Raw genomic sequence first — 24,149 nt, forward strand, 5'->3', positions numbered from 1 at the left:
CATTATAACCACTCCTAATCATCATTCCACGCTACAAGTGGGAATTTTTTGCAGACGACGAGGCATTTGAAAGCCATAGAGCCACAGAGCCAGATGGCCAGTCGAACAGATAGAACAAAGAAGCCACATATCTGTAGGGGAATGATTGAATGCAGGGAAATGGTTAGGGAAGCTGAAAAGCTGGGAAAATGGTCAAAAGGAGCCCAAAGAGCTCAATTGAGAGAAGACATAAGCAAGAGAGCAGAGGGAGCAAAAATTTACTGCACAGAGTAGCCAAGCGAGTCACTTGGAGGTCAAGTGAAAATCCAGAAAGTTGTAAGTTGTAGAATGTCGAAGCCAGAGCTGAAGAGCCAGAGCCAAGAGCCAAAGCCAGAGCCAAGAGCGAGAGCGAGAACCGAGAGCCAGAAGCTGAGAGCTTCAAGAGCCGGGGATAAAATGGTGTGTAAACCCATTCTTTCTATGTAAAACAATGGAGTTGAGCCAAGAGCTTGTAAAAATAACTTTGCCATAATCCCAGAGAGCCTAGTTGAGTTGACTAGAGCTCAAGGAGATGTAGCCCAAGAGTTTTGGGTGAACTCCATATTAAATTGTTGTCTTATGTGTTTGTTATTTTTTGCACTATTGCACTATTACATGTATTTACATATCAGCACAAACAACAGATTTTAAAGCACATGAATAGTTAAAATAACCATAAGCATACACCTTCTTTTCAAGCACATATTTAATTCTGCACTGGTTAATCATAAGGACTTGGAAATATTTAAGATTTGGAAGTGGGAGAGGTTCTTGTAAGTTAGAAAAGAAGCCTAAGTGCCCCATTTTTAGATCATTCATATAAAGCTATAACAGAGAAAAAATAACATCAAAAACTTACTGCACATGAATTCCTAGATAATAGTTGCAAATTATGTCCTTTGATTTCCAGAAAATGTCCAAGTACAGACTACCATAGTTCTCTCCTCTAAAATCCAACCCATTCTATCACTAAGAAACTGATACAAAAAGACCAAAACAACATCTCCCCACTCTCAGGGGTTGAATCAATGACTCTAGGAACTGTTCCATGAGTTGTTCTAACAAAACCCTTGTTGAGCCCTGAACTTGCATCTTTCCTATACACCTTCCTAGAATTTTTCCATTCATCTGGACCTCCTAAGCTATCAACATCATTGCATATTAATCATAAAAGAGCACTTAAAGTGGTTTTTAACAATGTTTTGTGTCTACTGTTTGAGCTAGATTTTTGCTCATTGAGCTGCGGAATCCTGTCACTTTCCGCAGCTGCTTCAACTTTGCGCAGCTGTTTTTGTTAAAGTCTACATTGCAGGTGTCTTCAGGAAAATCGAGACACATGGGCAAGTTGGAAATGAGATGGACATGGACCGAGTCCTATTGGCTCAGTCGGATTCATCAGAGGAGGTCGTGGTCAACGGTGGTCAAGCGGTGGTCAAACAGAAGAGTCCTACGGCAACAGGACTCTGTTTCCAAGAATGTGAAAGATTTTCGTGGCCGTTTCTAGATTTCTGGAGGCATGCTGACACCTATAGGCTGCCCACGATGTAAATCCAACAAGCCGCTTTCAATAGATTGCATCATCTCGATAGCCATGATGCTAGATCCATGGACGTTGTCGTTCACGTGTCCTTTGTCAGCGCAGTTTTTAGGAAATCAGTTATGTAGTCTTTTTTTATAAATAATGCATTCCTATATGCATAGGAGTTAGTCTTTTGAATGTATTGTTGCTGTTAAAGAGCCCACTGTGCCGTGACATTGTTTTGTTGTTATGACTGCATTATGAATATATGAGAAGACTCTATTTCTGAGCATAATTCTTGACTTTTAGCTATTTCCCAAGGTTGTGCAGAGGGCCCCTGCACACACCGAGGTTTTGTTTTTTTATTGTTGTACAGTTTCATGCCGTGTTTCTTTATGTTTATTATGCCATAGGTATTCACTTATGTATATTCCATTTCCTATGGTACTAATGTTTCATTTTTGTTCATAATTTTACATGCTTTACATCGCTCTTAATGCTGATCAGTGTGTATGTTCCAGATTACAGTTGGCAACCTGGGAATTTGCATATATTTTTCACAATGACTAATGACATGGAATCAGTCTTTCTGCTGACTTACTTTTCTTAGCTTTTAATTTCGGTTCTGTTTTGTTTATTTCAATTTTGTTCATTGGCTTTATTATTTAGCTTAGATATTAAATTTCTCATATCATTGTCAGTTACCTCCAAAAGCCATAGTGAGACTAATGGCGAGGGATTGAAGTATGTGTTTGTCATTTGATATTAGTTTTATTTTTTTGCAATTAGATATCAGATTGCTCAAGTTGTTGGTGATTACCTTCAAAAGCCATAGTGAGACTAACTGGCGAGGGGTCATACTATGAATTGATGTGAATTTATTTTAAGTTTACTTTTCTGCAATTAGATATCAGATTTCTCAAATTGTTGATGATTACCTCTGAAAGCCATAGCGAGACTAACTGGAGAGGGGTCAGAATATGAATTGATGTAATTTGATTTTAGCTTTATTTTACTTGCAATTTTTTGGATTTCTTTGAGTACAGTAGCTTAATTCATTTCTTTTGTATTTAGACAGCAGCAGGGATAATGGTTTCATGATCAATAGTTCACTATTTGTTTGATTATAATAGTGGCACATTTTCATTTTCTTTTAGGAATTAACTTCATCATCAACATGTTCTAAGACCTTCTAAAGTTTGAAGTTTTGGAAATCATTATAAAGGACATAATTGCCTTGAAAATTTATATCCATACTTGTCTTTTAGAATTTCCATTTCACATTAGGAGATAAACGAAGATAAAAACCCCCAAAACAAAATAAAAAATCAAAAACGACAAAAAGTAAGAAATAGATTATCTTTCACATATAGTGCGACACACTTCAACAGTTTACAACTCCCGGATTGACAATTAATATAGCAATTTAGGACACTCTAAATTGACCAAACATTTTGGCGCCATTGCCGGGGAAGTGTAACTAGGTAGCCAATTTCTTAAAAAAAAAAATATTCAAAGAAGGGAAAAATTGATAACTTCTCAAAGTATGCTCTCCTCTTGCACCTAGTGTGATTTGGAGGATCAAAAAAGAGAGTTATTGGTTCAATAATTTCTTGAGTATGCTCTCTTCTTGCACCTAGTGTGATCTGGAAGATCAGAAAGAGAATTATTAGCCCGACTTGAAGATAAAAATAAATAAATAAAATGACATGCATAGAGCAAGAGATTCTAGGGGAAGGTTTATAGCTAGGGCCAAGAGTTTGATTTTTACAACTCCATCTACTTCAAGGCATAGACAAGATACACCTCCATCATCTCCAACTCACACTCCCAGCCTTAGGATTCCTAGAATTCAAGGGGCAGCAGCTGAATTAGGAGACTCTCCCACACTATCCATCAAATCTGACCTAGGGAAAGAACCTTTCTTCACTTCTACAGGGGAACATATTGTAATCAAAGAAGTAGAATCACCTGAAGAAGAAGAGGGAGAAATTCCTCCTCGTTTTCCATTAATAGAAGAACCAGAGGACAGAGAAAACTCTGAGGAAACTATCATGACAGAGGAAGTAGAAAACGGATTTGGAGGAGGAGGTAGAGGTAGAGGTAGAGGAGGAGGAAACAATGGAGGAGGTATAGGTAACCATGGGGAAAATAGGGATGGAGATAACTCATTTGGATTCCCTATAGTTGATGAGGAAACTCATACAACAATGAAAAACATCTCACCATTTGTCCTCCCAAACTTTTATGGGTTGCGAAGTGAGGATCTTGAAACATTTCTATTTGATTTTGAAGTCGTGTGCCGAACTTATGACTATATGGAAGACTCTCAAAAACTCAAATTGTTTCCTTCAACATTGAAGGGAGCTACTTTGAAATGGTTCATGGGATTAGTCACTCAATCTATTAGGACTTGGAATGATATGAAACAAACATTTCTGAATAGATACCTAGACTATTGCATGCCCACCAACCATAAGGATGAGGTATTCAAAATGGTGCAAAAAGATGACGAAAACTTGGAGGATTTACTTGAAATATTTCAATACAACTTAAAAAGAGAAAAAATGAGTAACTTAGATGAGGAAACTTTGAAAACCCTTTTATTAAAAGCCATTAGAGATGAATGGATAGATATTTTAAACATGATGGGAAAGGGAGATATTTCTCAACTTCCACTTCATGACATAGCAGAACTATGTGTCCATCTCTCGAGGGAAAAATCTAAAACGTGAAAATGGCCTAGAGATCCTTCTCTTATTAGAGCAAACAAATCTGCAACTGGATCAGTAAGTAGGGCAGAGATTGGCAATATGCTCGATGAGTTCAAAACTGATATTCTAGGGAGCCTTAGTGAACAGCTAGACACCCTTAAAATACAAAACAGGTAGAAAGTAGAAGCTGAAGCCTTGGCCATCTTTTCTCCAAAATGTAGGAAGAAACATGCTCTAAGGGAATGCCCCTTGGATGCAAAAGTTGTAGAAACATGTATGATTTGCTCAGAAAGCCATGAGACCAAGGATTGTCCTTCAATTCCTGGGCTCAAAGCTGCCTTTCAAGAAGATCCATATTTGGTAGAATCCATTTGTTTTGTTTCAAGAAGACCATGGCAGGGGCCACAAAATCAAGGATTTAACAATCCTATGAATTTTCAGCTTCCACCAAATTGGAATTCTTGGCAACAACCTTGGTCCCAACCTCAAAATCCATATCAATCATGGGTACAAGGAATGCAAAATCCTTATGGGAGATTTGCTCAATTTTATCAATATCCTCCATCTTTTCAAAATCAACAAGCTCCACAACTTCCAAATCAAAACCCACAACTTTCATTTCCATTTCTACAACAACAACCTTCTCAACAAAATCCAAATTCTCAACTCTTGCTTCCATTCCAACAAAAGACAAATCAACTACCAACCCAGCCATTGCCAAATCCTAATAATAAAAATCCTCAGAATGCTTACATGGTAGAAGGACAACAATTTCCTACCTATATGATTGTTCCTCTTAATGATGTACAACTCAGGTCTGGTAGAATTTTAGAAAAACCTTCTATAGATGCTCAAAAGCAAAGTACTTTTGAGGAAGATTCTCTTAAAGTCAATAAAGGTTCTGAAGCATCTCTTCAAAACCCAAACACTCAAAAAGGAAAAGAAAAAAATATTTAACCCCCACAACTCCTATAGTTGAGCAACCTGCATCTTCATTCACACCTCCTTTCCCTGAAAGATTACAAATTGACAAAGGGGTGGAAAAAAAAATCTTGTTGCCTGACTATGATTTCCTAGATGAATTAGAGAATGTCTGTATCAAGATTCCCTTGCTACAAGCCATTAGAGAGATTCCTATTCTACCAAAAACAATAAATGAGTTGAGTCTCAAAAGACCAGGAAGGAAACCAAGAGAACAAGAAGAATCCACCTGGTAGGGAAAATTGCAGATATCATGATGGGAAAAATCACCATGCAGAAGTATGTAGATCCCAGTAGTCCAATTGTTAAGACACATATAAATGGGGTAGAAATTCCAAATACTTTGATCGACTTAGGGGCTGCTATCAACATTATGAGTAGACAGACAATGGAACGGCTTAAACTTCCTAATCTTGTTTTTACACCTACCTTACTGCAACTTGCAAATTAATCAATAATCAAACTAGATGGTGTATTAAAAGATATTTCAGTCTCCTTAGATTCTTGGGAATATCTAGTAGATTTCATGATTTTGACTTCCAAGAGTAATTTAGGAGGGCACCCACTCATCTTAGGAAGACCTTGGCTAGCCACAGATGATTCTTTCATTAGTTGTAGATCTGGAGATATGTACATCTCTGATGGTAATTCGATAAAGAAGTTCAATTTGTATCCTCCAGCAAAAGCAATTACAGAAGTAGGAGATAATGAATGGGTCGATGATGAGGACACTATACAACCTGTCTTTACCATTTTTGAAATCAGTGAAGATAGTCAAATTCTGAACACATTAGAAAACTTTGAAACATCTTCAGAATATGACCACACACAATTTCAGTTAGATTCTGACATTGAGTATTTATCATCAAGACAAATGTCTCTTTACTCTATGGAAGAATTCAGTAGTTCCACCATTGAGATTTTTCCAAGTAAAACATTGAATATCAATAAAAATTTGGAAAAGTCACAATAGGAAGAGCTAACCAAAATCTTGCAAAAGCATTCTACTGCATTTGCATGGGAGTATACTGATATGAAAGGTATTGACCCTAAGACTTGCATTCATCACATCTACATCGAGGAAAACAGTAGACCAATCAGACAACCTCAGAGAAGGATGAATCCAAACCCTAGGGAGATAGTGAAAGAAGAGCTCCAAAAACTACTCAATGTAAACTTCATTTATCCAATTTCAGATAGTCGATGGGTTTCTCCTTTGGTTATAGTACCTAAAAAGAATGGTAAATGGAGGGTATGCATTGATTACAGGGAATTGAATAAAGCAACTTTGAAGGATCACTTTCCTTTGCCCTTTATCGATCATGTATTAGATACATTAGCAGACAAAAAGTACTTTTCATTTCTGGATGGTTTTAGTGGCTATAATCAAATTCAGGTAGCACCTGAAGATCAAGATAAGCCCACATTTACCTGTCCATGGGGAACTTTTGCTTATCGAGTGCTTCCTTTTGGACTACGTAATGCACCCGCAACATTCCAGAGAGCAATACTAGGAATCTTTTATGATCTAATCCATGATTGTGTAGAAGTTCATATGAATGATTTTACAGTTTATGGTAATTCATTTGAAGTGGCATTAGAGAATTTGGAAAAAGTCCTTATAATATGTAAAGAAACAAACCTTTCATTAAGTCATGAAAAATGCTTTATGATGTTTACTGAAGGTATTGTTGGGACATCACATTTTAGGGGATGGGATTAAAGTTGATAGATCAAAAGTTGAAGTCATCTCCAAGTTGCCTATTCCAAATTGTCAAAAAGATGTTAGAAGTTTTTTGGGATTTAGTGGGTACTATATAAGATTTATAGAGAACTTCACTAAAATAGCATCTCCCCTCTTCAAATTGTTTACAAAAGACCGTGAATTCAAATGGGATCCTGATTGTCAATCAGCATTTGAAAATTTGAAAACAAGAATACCTGAAGCACCCATCTTGAGAGGGCCAAATTGGAAACTTCCTTTCCATATTTCTACAGATGCTTCAGATACAGCTCTAGGGGCTGTGTTGGATCAAAAGGATTTAGTTCCTTATGCCATTTACTATACCAGTAAAAATTTAACTTCCACTGAGTTGAACTATACTGTGACTAAAAAAGAGTTCGTAGCTATTGTTCATGCAATCAATAAGTTTAGACATTATATAACAGGTTATGAAACTTTTATTCATACTGATCATTCTACGATTAGATATCTAATGAAAAAACCTGTTACTAATGGCAGAGTTACAAGGTGGCTCTTACTTTTACAAGAATTCAATATTACTGTGTTGGATAGACTAGGGAAACAAAATACAGTAGTTGATTTATTGTCTAGGATCTAGAATACTAAAGAAGATTCTCCTGTAGAGGACAAGTTTCCTGATGAATACTTATTTGTAGTAACTACTAAGACTGCTTGGTTTGCAGATATAACTAACTATTTGGTTACAGGGAAACTGCCTCCACATTTATTTCCTGGTGAAAGAAGAAAGATTATTCAGGAGAGTTCAAAATATTCATGGATTTCTAACGAATTGTTTAAAACAAGGCCAGATCTTGCAATTAGAAGATGTGTTAGGGAAGATGAAATGCCTGATATCCTCAAAGCATGTCATGATGAACCATGCGGCGGAAACTTTGCTGACAAAAGGACAACCTATAAAATCCTCTCTTTGGGATATTATTGGCCATCCCTTTTCAAAGATGCAAAACAGTATGTCAAAAGGTGTGACAGCTGCCAAAGAGTAGGGAACCTACCCTTTCAAATGAAATGCCATTGCAACCACAAGTACTCATCGAACCCTTTGAAAAATGGGCTTTAGATTTCATTGGACCTATTAACCCACCATCTAAACAAAAAAAGTATATATTGGTATGTACTGATTATGTCACTAAATGGGTAGAAGCCAAAGCATTATTTTCTACTACTGAAAATTCAGTTTTTAATTTTCTTTATGAGGATATTTTTACTCGCTTTTGTGTTCCAAGAGAAATTGTGACAGATCAGGGAAGTCAATTCACATCCAACCTGGTGGAGAAGCTAATGGAAAAATACAAAATCAAGCACAAAAAATCTATTCCTTGCCATCCGCAAGAAAATGGCCATGTGGAGTCTACAAACAAAGTTATTGAAGGCATCATCACCAAAACTGTTCATCTACACAAAAGAGATTGGGCAGAAAGGCTTCCTGAAGCCTTATGGGCCTATAGAAATACAACAGGACATTCTCCCTATGAACTAGTTTATGGGAAAGAAGTCCTGCTCCCCATTGAGTTCCAAGTCAAAACTTTTAAGATGACAGTTCAGTTGGGGATGGATCTATCATAAGCCCAAAAGCACAGAATGGAGCAATTGAATGAGCTAGATGAGATCAGACAAGAGGAAATTCTAAGAACTGATCTATATTAATATCAAAGAGCTAAGTGGCATGACAAATACATCAAGGAGAAAAAGTTTCAAGAGGGAGATTGGGCATTGCTATTTGATTCCAAATTTAAATATTTTAAAGGAAAATTTCAGACTCATTGGCTTGGGCCATATGAGATTGACAAAACCTTTAGCAATGGAGCGGTAAGAATCAAAACCATTGATGAATATCAAACTCCTCTTATTGTGAATGGCCACAGATTAAAGATCTATCATACGCCACTCTCAAAAGAGGAATTTGTCAAAATGTTTCAAGATAGTTCTGCAATAAGGCTGGTTAAGAAGAATCCTTCTTCTCCACCAGCCTATCCTTTGTTCCTTTCTGTTTCTAAAAAAAAAAAAAGGAAGTATAAGCCTGAAAACTAATCACTGATTGGCAGTCTTATACAGAAAATACAGGGCGAAAATCAGGAATTCGTAAAGCCCTATATTTTCCAAAAAAAAAAAAATTCTCTCTCATTTCACAGTTTTGTGACACTCCACTTCATTTCATTTCACTCCACTTCATTTCATTCCACTCCATTTCACCCATTTCATTTCATTCCACCAATAAAAGTTTTTTTTTTTCATGACCATTTTCATTCAGTCAGTTATCACCTATCCATCTCCATTCAGTCAAATGATTGGTAGCCAGAAGCAGTTTCTGCAGCTATCACTTTGTTTTTCAAAACTAACAGTCAGATGTTAGTTCAATAATTATGAAATCAAATGCAGGTATGACCGAGGACATATTATGAAGACATGAGGCACTTAAAGCATCAACAAGGAGCAGCTGATCAAAGATAATAAAAAAAGTGGCAAGAATTCCAAGGTATGAGTAGAAATTTATTTCAAATAGCGTTCAAAGCACATTTTTACATAGTTATAAAACCATAGCTCCATTATATGCACTGATTGGCGTTGATAACTCCATAACCATTCCATGATCCCTATACGATTCCCCCACAATCCTTGCATTTATGTTTAAACAGCCTCATGATCAAACCTCCGGTTTTAACTCATGTTCAGCTGTACTTTAATACTCCACCTGTAATTATGGGACATGGTTGATTTGATCACGGCTTCTCGCCGCCGCACAAATTCCACAGCCATTTCATAAGCGTGTTTATGTCCACTCCGCAGCCATTCAGTTTAAAATTCTGCTTGGTTCACTTTACTTCCCTATTATTTTATTGAAGCCACGGTAGCATTTCCACCTTGTTCATATCAGTCTCCACTGCATTCCATGAATTCACTCCCACTACCTGTTCTCAGTTTTCCAGTCACTGTTTTCTTCTCCATAAACCCTGTTCATCACCGTAACCTAGCCGTCTTACCTTCACTAAAACCCTTACTCACGCAGATGAATTTTAAAGACAGAAGGAAGGATGGGCTTGTTGTTAAGGGCAAAACTGGAAGGGCCCAAGTTTTTGGAAGGATACCCGCAAGTGAAAAACATATTGAAAAAGGCAAGGTGGCTATGGTTTATTCAAAAATTCAAGGGCTACAACAAGGAGATTACAAAGACTTTTGCAAGGTCTTTTAACGGCCTGGACATGGAAGTTAGAGACCTCAAGTTCACAATCACCGAGGCATCCATAGCAGCTGCTACAGAACTTCCGTAGGAGGGTGAACGTTGGTTCAAGAACAAGAGATTTGACGAGAAGGCTTGGAGGGTTATCCTACGAAATCTAGGTATGGACATAACTATTTTTAAACGAGGAATCCTTGTCCATGCTTTAGAAGAGAAGTGGGCCAGTCTATTGTTGATTATTCAAAAGTTCATCACCTGTGAGGGACGTTTTGGATCAATGTATATGTATCACACTCGGCTGTTGATGAATTTCCTAGAAAACCAAACCCTCAATCTGCCATACGTTTTACTGAACAGTTTGAAAAAGATGTATGTAACCATCCAAAAGAATCTGGGGGACGTAGAAACACACTTGTATCACCATGGCCTTGTGAAAATCTTGATAGAAAAACAATTGAAAGAAAAGAAGGACACATGGGAGCAATTTCTAATCAGAAATTTCTTTCAAGATCCTCAAGAAGCCCCTGAAAGTAGTACATCAAGAAGAAGCAGAAGAAAAAGAACAAGTGATAAAATCCAAAGTACTCCTACTAACATAGTTGAAGAAACTAGTAGAGAAGAAAGACTATCTAAAAGGAGGAAGGAAAACACTGAGGGTAAGAAGCCAACAAAATCAAAAGAGAAAAGAATCATTGAGGTTGTGCATCAAACCCCAAAACCTTCCTCAGAAGAAGACCATCAAGTATTGTCTGAAAAACTAGTTCACCTTCAGGAACAGTCAGCTGTAGCCAAAAAGAAAGGAAAAGAAAAATAGAGTAGGGAGGAAAAAGACACTAGTCCACAGCATGTAAGAAGAAGCTCCAGGCTAAAAGGGAAATTAAGGACAGTGCAAACCAAAGGACCCCACTTTATTGACTTGGGAGGGGAAACACCGGAGCAGCCTCCAGCAACCTCTCCTGACCGTAGCCCACACCATACTTCCATTCCACAGCCAGATTTTGACATGAGTCCTTCTCGGCCAGATTTGGAAATCAGTCCTTCTCAACAGGATTTTGGGGTCAACCCAAGGAAAACTACACCCGAGATAGACCCGAATCAGCAAGAGATGTATGATTATCTAGAATCCTTGGAAAAGACAGCCACAGGCCCAAGCACTTCATCCACTCAGCCTCACACAGCACAAGAAGCTCTAGTCCAATCGTTGAAACAAGGAGTTTTTGAATTAGAGGTTTTAAATAGACATATTAAAAATGAAAATGAAGCATTAAAGGAACAAAGCAGATTGGACAGGATCATTCATGACAACACTATGTTACATCTGGGGCTATGGCAGAAAAAGAATAGGAAATTGAAGAAGAAATGCAAGAGGTTGAGTAAAGCACTTATCAACCTCAAAATTCAGATGCTTGATGCGGAAGCCTAAATGTTAGTAACACCAAGGAAGAGAAGAAGAGGGTTGGATGTGCTGGCAAAGGTGTCAGAGCATATGGATTGAAGAGAGGATGGTTAAAATTTTGGTTGCATGGGGACATGCAACACCTTCACAGTGGGGGTATGTTGAGCCCTGAACTTGCATCTTTCCTATACACCTTCCTAGACTTTTTCCATTCATCTGGACCTCCTAATCTATCAACATCATGCATATTAATCATAAAAGAGCACTTAAAGTGGTTTTTAACTATGTTTTGTATCTGCTGTTCGAACTATATTTTTGCTCATTGAGCTTCAGAATCCTGTCACTTTCCACAGCTGCTTCAACTTTCTGCAGCTTTTTTTGTTAAAGTCTACATTGCAGGTGTCTTCAGGAAAATTGAGCCACATGGGAAAGTTGGAAATGACGTGGACATGGACTGAGTCCTATTGGCTCAGTCGGATTCATCAGAGGAGGCCGTGGTCAACGGTGGTCAAGCGGTGGTCAAACAGAAGAGTCCTACGGCAACAGGACTCTGTTTCCAAGCACGTGAAAGATTTTCATGGCCGTTTCTAGATTTCTGGAGGCATGCTGACACTTGTAGGCTACCCACGATGTAAATCCAACAAGCCGCTTTCAATAGATTGCATCATCTCGACAGCCATGATGCTAGATCCATGGACGTTGTCGTTCACGTGTCCTCTGTCAGCGCAGTTTTTAGGAAATCAGTTATGTAGTCTTTTGTTATAAATAATGTGTTACTATATGCATAGGAGTTAGTCTTTTGAATGTATTGTTGCTGTTAAAGAGCCCACTGTGCCGTGACATTGTTTAGTTGTTATGACTGCATTCTGAATATATGAAAAGACTCTGTTTCTAAGCATAGTTCTTGACTGATAGTTGTTGCCCAAGGTTGTGTAGAGGGCCCTTTCACATGCTGAGGTTTTGTTTTTTATTTCTGTACAGTTTCATGCCGTTTTTCTTTATGTTTATTATGCCATAGTTATTCACTTATGTATATTGCATTTCCTATGGTACTAGCGTTTCATTTTTGTTCATAATTTTACATGCTTTACATTGTTTTTAATGCTGATTAGTGTGTATGTTCCAGATTATAATAGGCAGCCCAAGCATTTGCATATAGTTTTCACAATGACTAATGAAATGGAATCAGTCTTTCTGCTAACTTACTTTTCTTAGCTTTTAATTTCGGTTCTCTTTTGTTTATTTCGGTTTTGTTCATTGGCTTTATTAGTTAGCTTAGATATTAAATTGCTCATATCATTGTCAGTTACCTCCGAAAGCCATAGTGAGACTAATGGCGAGGGATTGAAGTATGAGTTTGTAATTTGATATTAGTTTTATTTTTCTGCAATTAGATATCAGATTTCTCAAGTTGTTGCTGATTACCTCTGAAAGCCATAGTGAGACTAACTGGCGAGGGGTCAGAATATGAATTGATGTGATTTGATTTTAAGTTTACTTTTCTGCAATTAAATATCAGATTGCTCAAATTGTTGATGATTACCTCCGAAAGCCATAGCGAGACTAACTGGCAAGGGGTCAGAATATGAATTGATGTAATTTGATTTTAGCTTTACTTTACTTGCAATTTTTTGGATTTCTTTGAGTACAGTAGCTTAATTCATTTCTTTTGTATTTAGATAGTATCAAGGATAATGGTTTCATGATCAACAGTTCATTGTTTGTTTGATTAGAATAGTGGCACATTTTCATTTTCTTTTAGGAATTAACTTCGTCATTAACATGTTCTAAGACCTTCTAAAGTTTGAAGTTTTTGAAATCACTATAAAGGACATAATTGCCTTGAAAATTTATATCCATACTTGTCTTTTAGAATTTCCATTTCACATTAGGAGATAAACGAAGATAAAAACCCCCAAAACAAAATTAAAAATCAAAAACGACAAAAAGTAAGAAATAGGTTATCTTTCACATATAATGCACCAAAATTCAACAGTTTACGACTCCCGGATTGACAATTAATATAGCAATTTAGGACACTCTAAATTGACCAAAAAACCCTAATGCCTAGGGAAGTTAAAAATGACTTCTACAATTAACTTTGACTCCAACCTCTCTCATAAATGAGGTCAAATTTATATCAAAATGGCTTATAAATACTAACCACCAATTATTTACATTTACTTTTACCCCTCACATTCATCTACTTCACCCTTTTGACTTTTACCAAAGTCAAACTAGGAATTACAAAAAATTACACAGTGAAAATTTTACAAAATTCTCATAAATTTCTAGGTATATAGCGAGCAGTGGAGGCCATTTTTGAGTGCCTTTCTGAAGTACAAATCTAGATTTGAAGCCTTTTCTAGAAATATCAGAGAGTGTAGATGTCTTTAGAGTATTTTTTCAATCAAAATGACCCATTTTTGGCTGAGATATGGCCATTCTCCCAAGGTGTCTCCAGGTACGCAACGAAATGGAAAGAGAGGGGCATAAAGGTGATTTTTGGCCTCTTTTTTTGTAAATTTCTCAAAACCTGAGCCCCAGACCAAGAAAGTGGGAAAATGTGGTTTGAGATGGGGTCATATGCTTTCCAAAAATTCTAATTTTACATCATTTGGAGCCCTGAGGAAGAAGCACAGCGTGAGCTCACTGGTCTCCTAGACATAAAATTGCCAAAAAGTTGCAAGTCTAAAACAAAACACAAAATTTTCTCCAAACCCTCCCAAAGTTTGTCCAGAGATGCCTCCTTAGCACACCCAAAACTTGCTAACACTCCCTATCATACACTATTATTCATTAATTTCCATGCAATTGAAGCTAGTCCTTCCTTGTGTTTCCCTGACACTACCTAACATACCTTGTCAATGCCTCCTTAACACACCCATAACTTGCTAACACTCCCTACCACACACTCTTATTCATTCATTTACATGCAATTGAAAGTAGTCCTCCCTTGTGTTTCCCTGGCACTCCTTAGCATGTGTTGGCACCACACCCTAGCACCTAAAACCTCTTGGCATGCCTTAGAACTTGGCATGTCTTGGAATGACTAACATGCCTTGGAACTTTCTAGCATGTGTTATCACTTCCTAGCATTCCTTGCACACCTTGTCACTCCCTAGCTATCATGCCCTCATAGATAGTCTTACTTTTTTTGTGACTTGGGAACCCAACCAAGTCATTGAAAAAATAGTGTTTTCCCTAGACAAAGTCTCCCTTTGTATAAAATTTCTTTTCCCATATCCTTATCGTAATCGTAGGCTTACCTATTGCAAGTCCTATTATGAAATTATCTTAATACACTTCATCCTTGGGACACCTAGAAGACACTCTTATTCGTTTGTTTCCATGCACTTTGACCTAGTTCTCCCTTTTGATGCCCTCACACTCCCCAACACTCCTCGACATGCATTGACATTGTTTGGCATGTGTTATCATGCCTTTTCATTCCTTGTCATGCCCTAGCACTCCTTAGCTATCATGCCCTCATAACTACCCTATTGATTTTAAGAATTGGGAACCAACAAAGTCCTCCTTCGACTACAACATCTTGACGAGGTTATAGTTACTACAACTATATTATCCCTTGCTCACCTAAGAATGTCCTGTAACTCATCTTAGGCTACTCATGTCCAATCTTAGCTCATCCCATTTAAGAAGTTACCAAGTCAAGGCTCACATCTGACCATGGCCATAAAACAACTAAGAAACATAGTTTACATCTTGACATGGCATAGCACCTGGTATGTCTAACAATCCCTTGGCGCTATGTGGAACATGTTGGCATTCCCTGCATTCCATGGAATTCTTTAGCACTCCCTATCATATCGTACCACTCCTTGACATGTCATGGCACTCTTGCATGCCTTGGAACTACCTAACATATAACTTTGTCACTCCCTCCTGAGCACACTTGGAATTTACTGGCACTCCCTATCATACACTCTTATTCGTTCATTTCCATGCATTTTGAACTAGTTTTCCTTTGCGTTTATGTCGCACTCCCTAACACTCCCTGACATGCATTAGCACACCCTGACATGCATTGGCATACCCTAGCATGTCGCCCTAACACTCTAGCATTTCTTGGCGCCACCTAACATACCTTGTCATCCCCTCCTTAGCACACCTATAACTTTCTGACACTCATCACACACTCTTAGTCATTCATTTCCATTCATTTTAAACTAGTGCTCCCTTATGTTTCCCTGGCACTCCATAACACTCCATGGCATGCATTGGCACACCCTAGCACCTGACACATCTTGGCATGTTTCGCTGGCTTCTAACATGCCTTAACACTGCCTAGCATACCTTATCACTCCCTCCTTAGCACACCTGGAACTTACTAACACTTCCTGTCACGAAATCTTAATCGTTCATTTGCATGCATTATTTTAACCTATTGCTCCCTTGTGTTCCCCTATCACTCCTTAACACTTCCTAGCACATGTTTTTAATGGACAAAACACTATATATAGGGCAGCTCATCCTCCATTTGTGGACAAGAAAAATTGGTTAGGAAAGTCTCTAATAAGAAGTGTGAAGATAACCAACCAAGAGAAGGAAACAAAGAGAAGATTTTGGTGTTGTTTATGGGTATGTCTTAGGGTTAATAGATCCACATGTGCGAAGGAAGGAATAACTGTCTACTGCAGAAAAGGTTGAAGATCTTGTTGTTGTCTAAGAAGTCGAATGAAGGAAGAAGATAAAAAATGTTACACGCCGAATTATAATAAGAGTTCATACCATTCAAGCGAAGAAGATCAAGGTTCAAAAGGTTGGTCAACCACATGTTCTAGGGTTTATGCAAGAGGGCCAAGAGCTAAAGATCTAATCCATGGAACTGGAATATGAAGGATAATCGAGTTATTGAAGGAAGAAGCTTGATCATCGTTGACTAAAGGAAAAAGAAGGAAGTTGAATCAAGGAGGCTTGTGACTTGGTCTTGGAGAGGTCATTGAGTCAAGGGTCTAGGCCATGGTCTTGGTATTCGTCAATTGAAGTCTATATAAGAAGAAGATCCTGTTTGGGGTTTCCTCTCATGTTGGAGAGGTTTTGGCTCTGGTTGATCAGGTATTCGATGTGTCTCTTGTCTCCTCATTGTTTATGCATTGGTAGATGTTTGATGAAGAATATTTTTTTGAGCATTGTTTATTATTGTACATTAGTCTTGAATGTGTTTGTGTATGAAAAATTGGTTGGGTTTGTAAAATATGAGTAGAGCAGTGTTTGATTGATGCATGCTTCCTACAATAAAATGTGTCTCTTACTTAAACAATTAATTTAGTGGAAACATGGGTATTTGGACAATTATTTTGGAATTTATGCACCTTACAAGTACATCAACTCATATAATACATAAATATAATGGAAAGTTGTAACGTGTTGCAACATAGAAAGGATGTTGATAAAATCTGATAGCTTAAATGTACATGATAGTTTGGAAAGGTGGGGAATAACTCTTATTTAGTCATAGGTAGCCTAATCAATTCATTTTTTAATCTGTAAATGTCCATGATGATTTTGAAAGTAGGTGGGTAGCAATTCTTACTCATGTCATAGATAGCCTAACGAGTACTTTTCTCTATCTAGAATGGTACTAGATACAAAACATTTTTGTATTGTGTGCTTCTTCAATTTTTTATAATATATCATGTTATAAAAACTTTAAAATAAGCTTCTCACTTTGGTTCTTGCATTTGTGGTAAAATCTGAACCCAACTTCTAAAAGTATTGTTATTCTAGAGGTCGGCAACAATATTTTTCACTCCATAAAGGTTTTAACCTATCTTTAGTCTTTGATGAGTTTTTTGGATGATTGTACTTTAAAAATAAAGATGAATCTGTAGTTTCACTTTCTAATTTAGAATCAATGAAAAAGATCAAAATAATTACTTACATTTATTTGTAGAGTTTACCTGAAATTGATGGAACATGGTGATTACATCAAATGAGTATGAAATTGAATTTTGAAATTTTTTTAATGTCATAAATGATTGGAAAATGTTATGGGATCTGATGATAAGTTAACATGTAAGGTATTTAGTGAGACATTGCTTCTCTTCTAAGAAAAGTATATCTAAACCAAGTGCAATACCAGGGAGAGAGAGGATTTTGTAGTGTGCAAAGCTTAGGAGAGAGAGGATTCTGTAGTGTGCAAAGCTTAGTTGTGTGGGTTTGGGGCTAAGGCATAGTTGCTCCATTTAACTTAACTAAAATGAGAGGAAATGAGGCAATGCATACTTTGTAAATATTAGCTATGAGGATTTGGGGTTCAAGGCTTAGTCACTTCACAATTAAAATAAAATGAGATCAAATGAGACAAGGACTTGCAAATTATTAGTTATATGTAATGACATTAAAGTGAGTAAACACAAAGTATCAAAACTTGAAGTAGAATCAACCCTTTTGTATGAAAATTCAGTCAAGCATTTTTTTATGGCTGAATTCCCCCTCAAATATACATTTGATTAGTGCAAAAGCTTAGAAAACCACATCTATGTAATTGAGGTATCCCTCTTAGATGCACAAACCTTTCCCCTTGGCTTCCCATTGACTTTGAGGTTGTGTTCCCCTACACTCCTATATGCTTACTAGGAATACTACACTCCAACATGATGGATTCTAAGATATATTGTGATAGGGGGGACGAGGGTTTCGGAAATTCTTCTCACCATAGGAAGGTCTTGCCATGTTTAGTTCAACAATACGGAAGCAAAATGCTCATGTAGAAGGATTTATGGTGCTTTTTCAATTGTGAGAAATAGAAATTCCATACATTATGGTTCTTCTTGGTACAATATTATTGATTCATGGAGAAAGATCAATGGTTCCTTGGGTGGAACTATACCATGTGTGGATGGGACCAGGCTCATGAGATTCATTTTTTACTACCATCACAATGAACTACAACCAAATTGAATACAAAGGATTTATGTGAAGGCAGAACTCATAAGATTCATTTTTTACTGCCATAACAATGAACTACATCCAAATTGGTTATAAATGATTGCATTGTTAAAAGTGAATTTTTAGCTTTAAAGTTTGACATAACAATTATAAAACCAAATCTCATTTGTTGTATAACATGGAAACCCATAATATTAGTATTAGATAATTAAACATTAATAAAAAATATTTATAATTTTTTTGTTTAATTATATAAAATTCAAATCTGAATTTGTTTAAAATTTTTTTTTTACTGTAACGGTTATGATTTTTATTGCTTGGCGGCAAAAAAGCTACCGCGTGCTGGTTACATTGAATTAGGTTCTCAAATTTCTTGATCCACCGAATTCTCGATTCAAGACGAATCCATGGACAAGCTTGGATTCTTAAACTTCTGATGGGGAAAAAACGCAGCGACTCTGCCTATCAGATCTGGACATCAATGATGGAGCGATGGTCCACACGATCAAAGCCTGAAACTTGATGCCCCTGGGCGATTTCATAAATTGACCTGCTTAAACCTGGAGTGTATTACGCTGACCACTGAGACGACTGCCAGAAGATCGATCGGATCAGAGTTTCTTCAATTGATTTGTCGACTTCCCGTTTTAGACATCAATACATGATTTCCTCTGGACAAATCTGTAGAATAGTAATGCATTTCCTTGGGCGATAACTTGCTGTCTATGACTGATTAATCCGAGGCTTTATTAGGCTCGCTGATTAGAATGGCAAGCACTTACTTGATTCAGCGTTCCCTTTGCAGAGGTCCGGGCGGGAACCGATGGGGAGGAGCAAGCTGTTACCGGATCCTCTTTCTGATGATAAACAATAATCTGGAGAGGAAAGAGTTGCTAACAGACTCTGCGGATTTGTGGACTGATACAGAGGAAGGCCCCGAATAATGCTGCCATTCAAGGCTTTTTCCAACAGTGGGTTTGGGAACCAGAAGGAGAAACTTTTAATACTTCCAATAGCTCACCTGTACCGTAGAATTGACCAAGCAGTCACGCATCGTCCATGACAGTTCAGTATTCTGCTGGAGACAGAGTCTAATAGACTGCCAGAAACAGAGAAACCAGAGTAACAGTTTTCCTTGATTGCCTGCCCTTGGAGTTTGGTGAAGATGAACCTGGAAACCAGAGCAGAACAGCAAATCCTGAAGGGGTCCAAGATTGTTGTCTCAATAGCTGATCCCATAAACTTCAAGATCAATAGCCTGGAAAAGCCTATTAAGGGATACTACAGAGAGAATCAACCGAATTGACTGAAAGAGTTCTTTGGCTTTTGCCAGAGCCAAGATTTGCTTCCGAATCTGCCTCAGAATTTAGCTGCCTCAGAATGTGGTAGAAGGATATTTTCCGAATTTTAGCCACTAAGGGTCTAATTTTCTTGAGAATATGATCCAAATGAATTTGTAAAGGATTTGAATGTGAATTCATAGCTTGAATGATAATTCGAGAGTCTCCAAAGACTGTCAGGGATTGAATATTCCAGGTGAGAGCGAGAGTCAGCCCCTGCCATAAAGCTAGAGCCTCTGCTCTATTGTTAGATTCGATTCCTAAACCCCAGTGAAACCTGAATAAACAGGTGCCATCAGGTTTCAGAAGAACTCCACCTCCACCCGCAGCACCCGGATTACCTTTAGAGGCCCCGTCAAAGAATAGACAATGGTCATCTAGGGCCGATCTCCACTTTAGAAATTCCTGTTCTTCTAGACGAATTTCCCACATTGCATGGCAAGAGGCTGGGGAAGTAGTGATGGATTGATTTTTTGGGACAATTTCTTTCAGCCAGAGCTCCTCCTCACTGTCAAGCTTCGCTTCATTCCTTAAGGCTGGCTTGACCTCCAACGTTTCTCCCAATATAGCTTTAATTTTGGAAATTACGCTGTTTGCTGTGCAGCTTTCTCCTCTAAAAATTCTGTTATTCCTTTCCAGCCATAACTTCCAGCATGTGAATTTAGGGGTCCACATCCAAGCAGTTTTTAACAGATTTTTTTTATTGAGGCAAAAAGGTGATAGCTTGGCCCACTCATGGAGGAGATTTGACACATTACTTGGCAGCTCAAACTTGTTCGCCATTGAACTCAGAACCCCCTTCCAGACTGTCTTGGCAAAGGGGCACAACAACAATAGGTGATCAGCTGATTCTTCCTCTGAAATACATAATGGGCATCTAGTTGGCCCTTCCATTCCCCGTTTTCTCAGGTTGTCTCCTCTTAGCACACTGTTATGGGCAAGCGTCCAGCTGAAGAAGTCGATTTTTGGAAGAGAAGGGAAGCTCCATATGAGTTTCCATGGCGATGGATCTGGGGGAACATTCTGAATAGCAATCAATCTTTTGTATCCTTCAGCTGCTGAGTAGGTACCTGTATGGGAGCCCCACCCTCTTTTGTCCTTGGCTGTAACAGACAGAGGAGATTTCCCTTGCAGATTGTCTAACAGTAAAGAAGCTTCTGTATGCAAATGTTGTGGAACCTCTCCTAGGTTCCAGCTGTCCCATCTTCTGTCAGCAACCTCCGTCCAGTTGGAAATGTCCCAAAGGGTTTCTTTATTGTTGGATTGCAGCCATAGTTTAATATTTGCCAGGCCTTCTTTCTGGTGTAGAGGTTGATCTCCAAGAATCTGATCTTTCCATATTCTAATTTTCTTCCCATTGCCTGGGATCCAGTAGAGATTGGTAATGAAGTTCTCCAGGGCTGCGTTACATAGTTTGGAAATAGGGGAGCCTTTGGATTTTTTTGGTGGAAGTTCCAGACATCTCAGACGTTGACCTTGGTAGTATTTCTTCCACAGTACTTTTTTTCTCCAGCTTATTTTCCCTGCCACAATATTCCACAAAATTTTTGAACCTAGAGCAATATTTTGAGCTGCCAAGTCTCTCATTTGCAGACCTCCTTCTATGAATGGTTTCTTTATGGTATCCCAATTTACTAAGTGAAGTCTTCTTTCATTGTTTTTCCCCCCTTCCCACAGGAATCTTCTCAGTAAGCCTTCCATTTTATTGAGAAAGGTTTTGGGGGCAAGGAGAATGGAATGCTGATAAAGAGGCATGCTTGTTAGGACAGATTTTATAAGTATTGTTTTCCCGGCAGTGTTCAGCCAGGAGGCTCCCCAGGCTTGTATTCTGAGCTTTAACTTGTCTAACAAGGGCATCCAGTGGGCGACTTTAGGATTGGATCTGAAAATTGGGATCCCAAGGTATTTGAAGGAATCCCAGTCCTGACAGATTTTCATTTCCAGAAGCCTAGCTATATCAGCGAGATTTTTGGCTGAGCAGTTCCAGCCATAGATTGTACTTTTTGAGTAATTTATTTTACTGCCGGATGCTTCCTTATAGATGTCCAGTTCCTTTTTGAAAACTCTGGCCAAATTAATGCTCGCTCCACCTAGCAGCAGAGTATCATCGGCAAATTGAGCATGGTTTATATCTTTGACATTATGCACCATTCTAAGGCCTGGCAGAATTTGGATTTGCTGGCAGAATTCAAGCTGGAAACTAAGAACTGATGCTTGAATAGCATAGAGCAGCGGGGACAGCGGACAGCCTTGTCTTAATCCCCTGGAAGCTGTAAAGAATTCAGTCGATCGACCATTAACCAACGGTGCAATCCAAGGAGAGGCAATGCAGGCTTTCACCCAGTTTATGAAATTTAGTGAGAAACCCATTTTCATCATAACAGCAAACAGAAAGTCGTGCCTCACCCTGTCGAAGGCATTAGCCAAATCTATTTTTATTACCATTCCTTTCTCTTTTCTCTGGCCACTTGAATGGACTGCCTCTTGAACCAGCACTATATTATCCAGGATCTTTCGCCCTTTGATGAAGCCTCCTTGGTTTTCCGGTATGATGTCCGGCAAAATATTCTTGAGGCGATTGGAGATTATTTTGGTAATCAGTTTATAACTAGTATTACACAAAGATATGGGTTGAAATCTACTGAATTCTGAGGCTCCTTTCTCTTTCGGAATCAAAGCAAGGAAGGCTGAATTGGTACTCCCTCCTATCTTTGCACAGAGTTGGGACTTCCTGAACATTCTCAAGAGGTCTTTTTTGATAGTTGACCAGCAAGATTGATAGAATCTAGCTGAGAACCCATCAGGCCCTGGCGCTTTGTCCGGTTCCATGCCATCCACGGCTTTCTTAAGTTCTTCCATGCTGATCAGAGCAGTTAGCATATTATTGACAGAGTCTTTCACACAGATGGGGATTAGATTATATGGGTAGGCTTGAGGGTCAATCGGCTGGTCATCTGGCGCTGAGTAAAGATCTTTAAAAAAGGAAAATGCTGCTCTCTTGATACCTTCAAAATCATTAACCACTGCCTCTTGGAATCGGATTTCTGAAACATTTTTGAATTGCTTTCTAGCTTCGGCATGCCTGTGGAAGAAACTTGTATTTTTGTCTCCGGCCTGTAACCATAAATTTCTAGATTTTTGCCTCCAATACTCTTCTTCTTCCCTACTAGCTTTATGAAGGGCTTTTTGCAGCTCAACTTCTTTTTGGAGAAGACTTTGGGTAATAACTGAATCCTCCATTGATGATTGATGAACAGCAAGGTTTTCTAAAGACTCTTTTCTTTTGGAAGCAGGGGTTTTCAAAGTTTTAGCCCATTCCTTTAGTCTTCTCTTAAGAGCCCGCAACTTTTCTTCCCACACGAAGAAGGGAGATCCCTTTATTTTCCGATTCCATTCTTCTGAAACCAACTCATTGAAACCCTCTTGCTGAATCCATAATGGACTAAATCTAAATGGAATTGGGCCCAGAGAATCATCCATGGAGAGCTCGAGACTTATGGGTTTATGATCGGAAGTGCAGTTGGGCAGAATTTTGGAAGAAGCCATAAGCCCGGAGGTGAGAAAGGAGGCTTGGACAAGGAATCTGTCCAACCGAGCAGCTATATGGGTGGGGCCTAGTCTTTTATTAGACCAAGTGAATTTCCCAGCTGATGGTTTGATGTCCTCCAAATCCCAACCAATTATAATATCATCTACCCATTCTCTGGACGGATCCCTTACCGGGGAACCTCCTTTTTTCTCTTCAGCTGCTAGAGTAACGTTCAGATCCCCTGCAATAATGATATTTTCTGGGTTGTGCAAAACAAGAAATGATTGGAGCGAGTCCCAACAAATTTTTTTCTCCGATGGAGAGACCGGAGCATAGAGGTTAAATATACTTACTTGTTGACCAGAATCTTTGTGGAGGAGCTGAGTGAAAATCCAGTGCTGGCAACTTTCGTCCTAAATCAAGTCGTATTTGGAGCTGTCCCAGAAGGAGGCAATCCCACCAGAGGCGCCTCTAGCACTGACAGCTCTACCAGGGCCTTTGCACCAAAAGGTTTTGCTGGTTTGGAGGAGAAGAGTGTCCTCCAGTTTTGTCTCCTGGATGAGAAAGATTTCAGGCATATGCAACCTCACAATATCTTTCAGGGCCTCTTCTTTCAGCCTGCTACCTAATCCTCTGCAATTCCAGGAGACGTATTTCATTATTTATTGGAGTGGGGGGGGGTGGCCCCTTTTGGAGCCTTGTTATGCTTGCGCCCAGATCTTGTGTTCATCATTCCCTTTAGAGTTTTCTGAGAACCTTGGAGAACATCCATGTAGGTTTTCTCCTCTCTCTGTTTT

The 24,149-nt window shown here is 38.5% G+C and overlaps 1 protein-coding gene across 1 annotated transcript in view; it reads right to left on the minus strand.

Moving 5' to 3' along the window:
- Positions 1-23,369, minus strand: part of LOC149247545 (uncharacterized) — a 75,488-nt gene extending 52,119 nt beyond the window's left edge. The window contains exons 1-3 of the mRNA XM_089444535.1: positions 19,782-23,369; positions 19,505-19,582; positions 19,266-19,358 (exon numbers count right to left, since the gene is read on the minus strand). Coding sequence (XP_089300661.1) covers positions 19,266-19,358; positions 19,505-19,582; positions 19,782-23,369 — 3,759 coding nt within the window. The remainder of the gene's footprint in view (positions 1-19,265; positions 19,359-19,504; positions 19,583-19,781) is intronic.
- Positions 23,370-24,149: the final 780 nt, after the last annotated feature.

Source organism: Pinus tabuliformis, chromosome 7 (genome assembly GCF_031772625.1).
Source record: "Pinus tabuliformis cultivar Carrire ecotype Pingquan chromosome 7, CPIR1, whole genome shotgun sequence".
Taxonomy (NCBI): Eukaryota; Viridiplantae; Streptophyta; class Pinopsida; order Pinales; family Pinaceae; genus Pinus; species Pinus tabuliformis.